The sequence below is a fragment of the Chinchilla lanigera genome, unplaced genomic scaffold, assembly GCF_000276665.1.
Source record: "Chinchilla lanigera isolate Chin_1 unplaced genomic scaffold, ChiLan1.0 scaffold00090, whole genome shotgun sequence".
NCBI lineage: Eukaryota > Metazoa > Chordata > Mammalia > Rodentia > Chinchillidae > Chinchilla > Chinchilla lanigera.
In genome coordinates this window covers 5648044-5658093 of record NW_004955491.1, presented here as the reverse complement: position 1 = coordinate 5658093, position 10050 = coordinate 5648044, and the positions used below count along the sequence as shown (strand labels likewise).

General features: G+C 60.8%; 2 protein-coding genes across 3 annotated transcripts; one reads left to right on the top strand and one right to left on the bottom strand.

The window, feature by feature from the left end:
* Positions 1-547: 547 nt before the first annotated feature.
* Positions 548-4810, top strand: Smarcd3 (SWI/SNF related, matrix associated, actin dependent regulator of chromatin, subfamily d, member 3; the record flags this gene model as incomplete). 2 transcript variants are annotated; one of them, XM_005404823.2, is given in 11 exon segments in its annotated part: positions 548-590; positions 1327-1449; positions 1573-1695; positions 1891-1986; positions 2122-2223; positions 2408-2569; positions 3420-3517; positions 3653-3788; positions 4054-4176; positions 4284-4385; positions 4615-4810. In XM_005404823.2, coding segments are annotated over 11 exon segments (1162 nt in total), but the record flags the coding sequence as incomplete, so codon positions are not given.
* Positions 4811-4935: 125 nt separating this feature from the next.
* On the bottom strand, positions 4936-9015 carry Chpf2 (chondroitin polymerizing factor 2). The gene is made up of 4 exons (XM_005404824.2): positions 8728-9015; positions 7650-8214; positions 6896-7078; positions 4936-6395 (listed from the first exon to the last, which is right to left on the bottom strand). The coding sequence occupies exons 1-4, from the start codon at positions 8988-8990 to the stop codon at positions 5088-5090; spliced, it is 2319 nt and encodes a 772-aa protein (XP_005404881.1). The 5' UTR covers positions 8991-9015; the 3' UTR covers positions 4936-5087.
* Positions 9016-10050: the final 1035 nt, after the last annotated feature.

Here is a 10050-nt window from a genome sequence, read left to right as displayed (position 1 = left end):
GTGTCCCTTGCGCAGTTGGCAGGTGGTCCTAGGGCACGAGCGCCCCCTGTCCTCCGTGGTCCCTTCTACCCCCAGGGTGGCAGGAATGCAAGTCCCACCAGCTTCGTGTCATCCCCTCCTGCTCCAGGGATGGGAGAGGTCGTCTGTCCCGCTCTGAGCTCGCTTCCCCTTGGACACACACCCCACTCGGCAGGTCCTCCCCGTCCCCTCTCTTCCCTGTCTCCCAGCTTCCTTCAAACACCTCCCCTAAGCCCAGTCCATCCTCAGCCTGAACTTCTCTGGGCCTAAGATGTGGTGGTGTGGAAAGGGGGGCCCTAGGCTAGGGGATGCACTGATCACCCCACTTCGTAAGAGAGGACCACAGCACACCAGCTCTACACACCACCCTCACAGCCCCTCGGGCGGGCAGGCAGGCAGGCAGGGAGACAAGCGGGCTGTGGGAACCCCAGCCAGGCGGGCGGAGATGTCGGGATAATTTAGCAGGTGGCCTCGTTACTCCCAGATCTGTCACCATGGTAACCTGGTTTTTTCTTTAAAAAATGTACAGTGCCAAGAGGAGGAAGATGGCTGACAAAATCCTCCCTCAAAGGGTGAGTGCCTTTCACAGCAGCCCCCAGCAGCCCCCACCCTCTGCTGCTCCGCCCCTCCCCCCAGGAGCAGAGCTCCAGCCACACACCACTTTCACTTTTTGTTTAAAAAGCTCATTAAGAAGTGAGGCTCCTCAGGCCAGGGGGCGGGGTGGGGCAGAGAGAGGGAAGGAGGGGCCTGAGGTCCAGGGGGTTGAACACCAGCAGCCGGCAGACATAAAGGCACGGGACAAAGAGGAGAAAAGAGGCTGCCAAGTGGAGTAAGGGAACAGAAGGTGGCCACACGTCCTGACGGGCATCGTATAGGGACCCAGGCCTAGCCGGGTGTGGGGTAGCATGGTTCAGACACCAAGGTGTGGGGTGGGGAGGTGCCTGGACAGGGCCAAGCAATGCTATCCATCTTTTCTGTTGGGGACTCCAGAGCCCCTCAGCTCTTTGCAGAGACCCAAGGGTGTCCAGATGACAGGAGAAGCGACAAGATGAGGGTAGGCCCTGGCACTTGCTGGGCTGCAGGGATGCTCACCCTGGCGGTGAGCTGCAGGGACCTCCTTGCAGGGAGAAGCAGTTTTTACCCTGCTGTTTAAGGGTGCATTATGGGGTTGTGGGGAGAGGTCTCAGCCGCACTCAAGACTCCTGGTCTGCAGTCAGACCCCTCCCTTGCGCCGGGGATTGCACAGCAGGCCCCTGTTCCACATCGCAGATTGGCTGAGCCTGCGCTCCTGTTTTGCTCCTCCTCCAGATTCGGGAGCTGGTCCCGGAGTCCCAGGCTTACATGGACCTCCTAGCGTTTGAAAGGAAACTGGATCAAACCATCATGCGGAAGCGGGTGGACATCCAGGAGGCCCTGAAGAGGCCCATGAAGGTGCTGTGGTGTGGGCAGGGGGAGGCCTCTAAGCCTGTGCCCAAGATGGGGAAGCAGGGTGCCCCCCCCCCCGGGGTGGAGGCACACAGCCTTTGCCCTGTACCAAGATCTTTATTTCTACAGCAAAAACGGAAGCTGCGTCTTTATATCTCCAATACTTTTAACCCTGCAAAGCCCGATGCAGAGGACTCCGATGGCAGCATTGCCTCCTGGGAGCTTCGGGTGGAGGGGAAGCTCCTGGATGATGTACGTCCTGGCCCAGGTCTCTCCAGGTGTCCTGGGGTGGGTATGGGCAGCAGGAAGGGTCAGGGAGTTGTCCCAGCCCGTTGGGGGGGGCGGGTCTGGGGTGAGTCTCAGTGCAGAAGGCCGCCCCGAAGTATGCCGCCTGCCTGCTGCCAGCTCAGCCCATCCTGCACCCCGGCCCCTGTTCCTCTCCCACAGCCCAGCAAGCAGAAGCGGAAGTTCTCTTCCTTTTTCAAGAGTTTGGTCATTGAGCTGGACAAAGACCTGTATGGCCCCGACAACCACCTTGTTGAGGTACGACAGATCCTTTCTGCCTTTGAGCCCACACTCCCGTCGGCCCAAGGCACAAAAGAACCTGCACAGATTTGGATCAAGGACCACACTAAAGCCCTTGGGCCTGCAGGTGACCCAGCCCTTTTCCCTGGACAGTGGCACCGGACACCCACAACCCAGGAGACGGACGGGTTCCAGGTGAAGAGGCCGGGGGACCTGAGTGTGCGCTGCACGCTGCTCCTCATGCTGGACTACCAGGTCTGTCCGTCCCCATGTCCCAGATGCCATGCCAGGTGCATCCCAAGGGTCCCTGTCCTTCCTGCCCCTCCTCCAAACCCTGTTTCCAAGGAGCTCGGTCACCATGGCCCCAGCCCCAAGCTGCCTGGCCCTGAGCTTTCCCCCTGTCCTGCCTTTGATCTAGTTTTCTGGTCACCTTTTCCAGCCTCCCCAGTTCAAACTGGATCCCCGCCTGGCCCGGCTGCTGGGGCTGCACACACAGAGCCGCTCGGCTATCGTGCAGGCCCTGTGGCAGTACGTGAAGACTAACAGGCTACAGGACTCCCACGACAAGGAGTACATCAACGGGGACAAGTACTTCCAGCAGGTAACCTCCCCTGAACCCAGGGATCCCGGAGCACCTCTTCAAAGGTAACGCCTCATCTCCCTGCTGGAGTCTGGAAGGTCAGAAATGGCCACAGACACGGCCTTGGGCCAGGAGGGTTAGGGGTCTGGGCTGGGTCTTATACACGTTAGCCCCATGCTGCGGTCCCTCCATTTAGGCTCCCCAAGTTAGGACAGCTAAAGGCATCCTGGAATGTCATGTGCTTGGCACTTGGGAGTTAGGGTCCCTGGGTTCTAGACCCAGCTCTGGACTGTAGGTAAGTTAACTCTGCTATTCCGTGCCTTGCTCCTTGTCTTTGAAGTGGGGTAATGAGAACCGCCCCTTGGGCAGTAAAAACCAAATTGCTCTGAAAATGCTAGGGCAACATTCTCCCAGAGTAGAGTAGTATTATGAATGTGTTTTACAACAAGCACAGCGGATAAACCCCAGTAGAAATAGCAGGAGGTATTTATTGAGCGCTTAGCACTTTGCCAGGCATTGTTGCGAGCGCTTGGTAAAAGTGATCAATTCAGTAAATTCTTGTGACACCTTGTGAGACAGGGACTATTAACCATCCTATCCCAGAGATGAAGACGCCAAGGGCAGGGGGGTTAGGTGACTTGTTCAAGGTGGCAAGGTGTGACGGAAGCAGGGCCCACACCCCAGCAGGCAGCTCAGGGCCCTGTCCCAAGTCCTTGTCTGCCATGCTGATGACCCTACAGGTCGTGGGCACGGAGGAACCCAACATGCTCTCAGCTTCCGGTGGCCTTTCCAGAATGGGAGGACCTAGAACTGTAGCCACAAGCTCTTTACACACAGAGGAGTGAGATTTTCTCCAACTGTCCTGCTTCAGATTTTTGACTGTCCCCGGCTGAAGTTTTCCGAGATTCCCCAGCGCCTCACAGCCCTGCTGTTGCCCCCTGACCCAATTGTCATCAACCACGTCATCAGGTGAGGTGGCCCGAGCTTGCTTCTGCCTTCCCAGCCCTCCCTCCTCTCCCCTGCTTCCCTCCCTGTGCACCAGCCCTGGGGCCCTGGGCCTCTGTGCAGACATCATGGCCACCAAGGGGTGGATTTCCCTGGCAGTGTGGACCCGTCAGACCAGAAGAAGACAGCGTGCTACGACATTGACGTGGAGGTGGAGGAGCCGCTGAAGGGCCAGATGAGCAGCTTCCTCCTATCCACAGCCAACCAGCAGGAGATCAGTGCTCTGGACAGTAAGGTGGGGCCCGAGCCCAGAGCTGGAGGGGGGCAGTCACTCAGACAGGATGGCACACTTAGCACAGGCCAGCCACGGGCGAGGGGGACATAGGCCCGTGTGCCTTTGCTGGCTGCCCGCGTTCCAAGCTTAGCTCTGCGCACCCTTCCTCAGCCGCAACTGGGCGGAACCAGGGCTCGGAGACCGCCCTTCGTGGAAGCCCCCCCCCCCTTCCACTCTGCCAACGTGCACTGCTGTGACCAGGTGGGGACCACCTCTCTACCTGCAGATCCATGAGACGATCGAGTCCATAAACCAGCTCAAGATCCAGAGGGACTTCATGCTAAGCTTCTCCAGAGACCCCAAAGGCTACGTCCAAGACCTGCTCCGCTCCCAGAGCCGAGACCTCAAGGTGAGCAGGAGACTGGGGGCGCACTGGAGTGGAGACAAGCACACGGGAGACCGTCAGCGGGGCAGGTGAGGGCGCGGGGCTGGGTGCTGACCCTGTGCCTGGCTCAGGTGATGACGGATGTAGCCGGCAACCCCGAAGAGGAGCGCCGGGCCGAGTTCTACCACCAGCCCTGGTCCCAGGAGGCCGTGAGCCGCTACTTCTACTGCAAGGTCAGGCGCACCCCTTGCCCTTGAGGTTTCCTCTCCTCTGGATCTCCCTTCTCACTCGCTGGTGGCCCTGACTGCTCCCCAGTGACACCTGTCCACCACACCCACCTCACGATATCATGGCCTCCCCCTCCCAGTCCGGCCCAGGCAGGGGACCCTGGCGGGCGGGAGGGCCGTCCTGCTCACTCACCGGGAACGCTGCCATCCTGCCCCTACCCCTTCCTCTCTAAAGATCCAGCAGCGCAGGCAGGAGCTGGAGCAGTCGCTGGTCGTGCGCAACACCTAGGAGCCTGCGACTGAGCACCGCCACGGACCAGGGACGGGCTGGGGGGCCCTGGGGAACTGGCCAGCTGTGCCCTGGGCCAGGGCCTGGCTTCTGTGCTGCCTCAGGGGCGGGAGGACTGGATTAAAGATGGTTCACCAACACAGCAACGTGGTCATTGGAAACCGGGGACCAAAGGGCCGGGAAGGGGAAGGCAGCGGGTTCCTGGGGACAAACTCCTGCACCCCTCCCTCCGTCTTCTCCTTCCCACTTTTCCTAGACCTAAAACCATTTTGGCAGAAGACATTTTTAATAACATTTTCTTATTTAAAAAAATACAGCAATAAGCCCTCCTCTGTCCATCACCTTGCCTTGCCCTGCCTGGGGCAGAGGCGTACGAGGGACCCATGGGGATCCCAGGTGCCAGGGGCCCAGGACAGCTCCTAGGTGCTGTTGGCCTGCTCCTGCTCGAACAGGGCCATGGCCAGCTGGGCACGGCCCCCCAGCCCCTCCAGGTTGCTGAGGCGGCAGCGGTGGTAGAGTTCCTCGCTGAGCCGGGGGCTGCAGTCCCGCAGGGAGAACTTCTGCACCAGCCCTGGCTCTACGGCCCGGAAGAGGTGGAGCCCTGAGAACCGGAGGAAAACATCCATCACCTCCAGCCCCTCCAGGGCTTCCTCCTCTTCCTGGCCTGCCAGTTCGCCAGCCAGCCGGGCACGGGCTGCCAGGTAGTCGGCATTGTAGAAGCAGCCCTCCGCCGATGCCTGCCGGTCAAACCTGCCCCCGACGGGAGCCCCTCGGGATGGGTCTGAGCCAGGGGGTGATGGAGGGTCGGGGCCAGCCCCTGGAGGGCCTGGGGGTGGCCTCTGCGGAGACAGGGCAGGGTTGAACTCTTGGAAATGGACTGGGAAGAAAGCCTGCCAGCCGGAGATGGCGTTCATGCGGCAGCGGTTGAGGACTTCAGGCCCAGGCCTGGTCCACACGGTGGTGAGGAAAAACAGGGTGTCCACGGGGTGCTTCTTGGACACCACATCCATGAGTCGCACCTGGGAAGGGGCCTCTGCTCTCACGGCGAGCCAGGCCAGCCTTGCCCCAGGGTACCGCCGCTCCAACTCCGCCGCCGCAGCCTTCACCCCAAGAAATGGGTCTGGGGCCCCTCGGCCACCGTCCCGAGGCCCATAGACCAGCAGCAGGGTGAGCAGCGCGTGCTCTCGAGGCTCCAGCACGCTGGCCGCAAAGGCCTCCAGGAACGCCGGGGCCACTGCGGCTTCAGCCACCAGGAGTGGCAGTACCAGCTGCACTCGGGTGGCTTCAGTGACATAGGGCATGGGCAGGATTTCCACGCGGCTCAGTGGCCGCAGCAGACTGACCCTGCGAGCCAGGGCCCGCCGGTGCCCGCGCTGAGTGACAGCCTCCAACAGAAGGTCCAAGGTGTACTCCATGCCCCGCGCTGGGTCGAAGCGCCGGTAACCATTGAGCAGCCGCCGCTTCTGGAAGCGCAAGCGCGGCTGATAGCGCCGATTGAGCTGCTCCAGCGCAGTGTCCACAGCGTCACCCACGTCCGCCCTGTTGGCCCCCTGCAGGGGGCACTTGGGGGCCCCGTCTGCGCAGGAGAAGGTGTGCTGCTCGGTGAAATAGTCCCAGCCCAGCACCTCAAAGCGCGAGTGGGGCGTGAAGGGCGCCGGGAGTCCCACAGGCCAGCTCAGCCCCGCCTCGCCCTCGGGGGTCAGCGCTGTCAGGTTGCGGATCTGAGCCTGGGTTGGAGGGAACACACCTCACGTGAGTGCCAGCGCAAGGATCCCACGCGGATCCAGCCTCCTGGCCTCGGAGACTCTGGCAGTGAGCTCTGGCTAATCACCTGTCCCCTGCTATAAGTTACAGAGAGGACAAGAATGAGCCCCACCTTAGATAACTGCTGAGAGGAAGGACACCCACTTTACAAGGGGAAAGTCATCCTGAACAGTGACCACCCTTCCCTCCTGCCCCAGGTGCACACATCCTCTTTATGAGCGGTGCGTTCTCACCTGCACCGCACTAAGGACTCCCACACTTCTCTTTCTACCCTGGAGCTTCCCTAGGAGCTCCCGAAGTTCAGGGCTTCTGGGTTTCCGCCTCCGTAGGTGGAAGCTCGGTCAGCCCCTTCCCCTGCCATCCTGCGGCACCCAGCCCAGCCCCCAGCGCTCGCTCAGCTGCCTGCTCCTTTGAAGCCTGGAGGCCCTGGGCCCCCCTCCTCCTCCAGCTGGTCGCAACTCACCTGCAGTTGTTCTATTTCACTGTAAGCCCGCTCCAGCTCCAGAGCACTGAAGCGTTTGTGGAGCCGGTACATAAGAGTGGCCTCGGAGACAGGGTGCACCGCGAAGGCACTCAGGAAAGCCGAGCTCCCCTCCTTCTCAGGGTCCCTGTTCTTGGCCAGTTCAAAGGAGCGATACTGCTGCCCCTGGAGGGATCAATCACACCCATCAATGCCACACACAAAGGCTGCCTGTCCCAGCAGGCCCTCGGCCATCCTCACCTGCTGTTGCTTTAGAATGGGCAGAAGGAGGGGTTCTTTCTGGTGGCCCCCCTCTCCCAGGTTCATTTTGGGAATGATAGGTTGAGTAGACACTAGGGATACCCTCTTCCTGCAACAAATCCCACCATTCGCAGGGGCATGAAAGCCACAAGCCAGAAAATCCTTTAGGTGTTTCACCCCCAGCTGCAGAGTGAGTGCCTTTCTCGGGGAGGAGCCACCTCTAGGACACGCCCACACTGTCCCTAATTGTGACATGTTAGGGGAAATGTTGGGGCAGGGAAGCAGATGGGGAGGACTGGTGAGTCGGGGTCCCTCTGTCCTGTCCGGGGGGTCCCTGGCAAGACGTGCTTGTGAAAGGCTCGGGTTGTGAGAGTGCCGAGGGCCAGGCGAGCAGCTGGGAGGACAAAATGACGCCCTACAGCAAGCAGCTCGAGGAGCACTCACTCAGTCACTGCCAACTTGGTGGGGACTGGGGCTGACTTGAAAGAGCTGTCACCTGGTGCTGCGAGACACAGCCAACGCCCAGAGAGTCGATGAGGCAGCGGCCAAGCCACTCATCAGGACGAGCACTGAGAATGTCCCCGCGGCAGCCATCCAGGTGCGGCCGCAGGTGAAGCAGGAGGCTCCGTGACAACAAGTAGCCAAAGCCTCCGTGGCAATACCGGGCCTGCTCGCCCGCCCCGATGAATTCCTCTGCCCGGCCCAGGTACAGGTCCTGGTTGATGCTGAGGTGGCCGGTGAGGGCTGCCAGGCGAGGGGCCTGCACATACGTGTCATCCTGCATAATGAAGAACCAGTCGTAGTCGGCCCCAAAGTGTGTGTGAAGGTGGCGCAGGGTCTCCGACATGAGCCAGGCAGGCCGTTCGTCCCCATGGGACACCACCTGCATGCCTGCAGGAGTCCGGGCCCCTCGCTGCCCCGTGAAGTAGAGTAACCGGGGGAAGTGGTGGGCCACCGTGCGGTTTACGGCCACGGCCAGAGTGGACAGCGTGGCTCGGGAAGTCAAAACGGCCACCAGCAACCGCTCGCGCGAGCCCAGCTCTGTCTGGATGTACCGAGTCCTGCGGAGAGACCAGCAGGCGGGGGTCAGCTCTCCAGCCCGCAGGGAGTGTGTGCCAACACACAGACATCTGCCTAGGAACAAGTGAGCTCGTCTAAGGAAAGGGGAGAGACCTCCTTCCTTCCTTCCTTCCCTGTCAATGTGGATCAGCTACTAGAGTAAGCATTCACCGAGTAGTTAATCGAACATTAATTTTACATCAATGGTGAGACTTTCTTAGACGTGAGAAGGAGAAAATCTGGAACAAATCAAGATAAAGAATTAGACAAAGAATTGCACCAGTCGTGGTGGTGCACGCCTGTAATCCCTGCTTGGAGGCTCAAGCAGGAAGATCACAGTATTTGAGGACAGCCAGCCTGGGCTACACAGTGAGTTCAAAGCCAGCCTGGAATATATACAGTAAGACTCTGTCTCAACAAGCCAAGGAAACAAACACTGAAGCAGAAGCAAGGACCTAAACAGGAACCCTGAGCTAAGGGTTGTGTTGGTGAGCTACGCACACCGTGCCCCTCACCTGAGCACCTTCTTGTAGGGCTTGTTGGGATCCCTGTAGTAGGGGACAATCCGGGGTTTGAAGTCTTCATCACTTTGGTCCAGCCGGTGTCCTGAGTCTGGGTTCTGTGGCCGCCCTGGCTCCCCCACAGCCTCTACACAGAGATCTTCTCCCTCACCTTGGACCCAAGAGACCCGCAGGAGGCTCAGGCTGCACCCCAGCGACAGCCCTAGGATGAGGGGCAGCGCTGGCCGCAGCAGCGCCAGCAGGGAGCTCAGGCGCATGGTGGCAGCCCTGACCAGGTGCGTACCCCAGCGGGCGCAGCTTTAAGGCTCAGTGTGTCGGTGGGGGCCAGGCCAGCAGGAGGCTTACAGTCTTAACCAGGGAACCCAGGGTCAATGAGGTCAACAACAGAGCAAGGTGTGCTGACTTCCAGGCCCAGGATCCCCAGGCAGATCGACTGCCCCGTCTTCACACTCCATCTGCTTGGTCTTCAGTCACCAAGGTGCTGGATCCACCCTTCGGCCCACGCAGGACACATGCGAACGGTTTCACTCACTCCTGAGGTTACCGTGTGCCTTCCGGCAGGAAGGAGAGGAGCAGCACTCAGTACTCGCAAACCTAACCCAAAAAGGAGGACACACACCTGTAGCCTGGACCTAAGTCAAGAGAAGGCAGCGGCTGGTCAAGAAGGGCTCAGGGAAAAGCACATGATGCACCAAAGCAACAGCTTCCCTGTTCTGAGGACCCCCAGCAACACAACATCCCCACTCCAGCCGTTGAAGAGGATGCTGACAGTTGCTTCAGGCCAGCAAAAGGCAAGGGCTCATCAGGGCCTCCTTCCTCTCTGCTCCCGAGGCCAAGGACACACAGTGGCTACAGCCAGCCCCTCTCCCTCTCAGGAGCGGTCAGCAGTGCAGGGTGCACGCGAGCCGGCCCACGCCAAGGAGGTGGGCGCACCAGTGACTCAGCGCCGACGGCTCTCAGAGGAGCGCCGTGCCCGATGGAGCCATTTTGCAGGGCACTCGTCTCACTATCCCAGCGGCTGCCAGGCTCTGCTGCCCGCCCTCCTGAGGGCAAGCAGCGTGCAAAGCACAGGCACTCTCGCTGCGCCCCAGCCAACGCTGCCTGGCTTTCTCTGGGCCCCGGGACCACGGCAAACAAACGGAAAGCAAACCGTGCGTGCGACGAGCAGCCGCTGGAGGCAAGGCAGGGGTTCTGCGAGGGCCAGCAGGAGTCGGCCGCCTTCCGACAGCGCCCCGGCGCGGGCCACGACTCGGGGCCCAAGCCGGCCCTGGAAGGCAGGCCCGGAGTCCCAGAGCGGCGGGGGGGCGGGTGCAGCCG

Coding starts and splice junctions, on each gene's coding strand:
- Chpf2 (XM_005404824.2), bottom strand. CDS start 8,990: ATGCGCCTGAGCTCCCTGCTGGCGCTGCTGCGGCCAGCGCTGCCCCTC. Junction 8,215..8,727: donor CCCTACAAGAAGGTGCTCAG/GTGAGGGGCACG, acceptor GTCTCTCCGCAG/GACTCGGTACATCCAGACAG. Junction 6,396..6,895: donor GTGAAATAGAACAACTGCAG/GTGAGTTGCGAC, acceptor CCTCCAACCCAG/GCTCAGATCCGCAACCTGAC.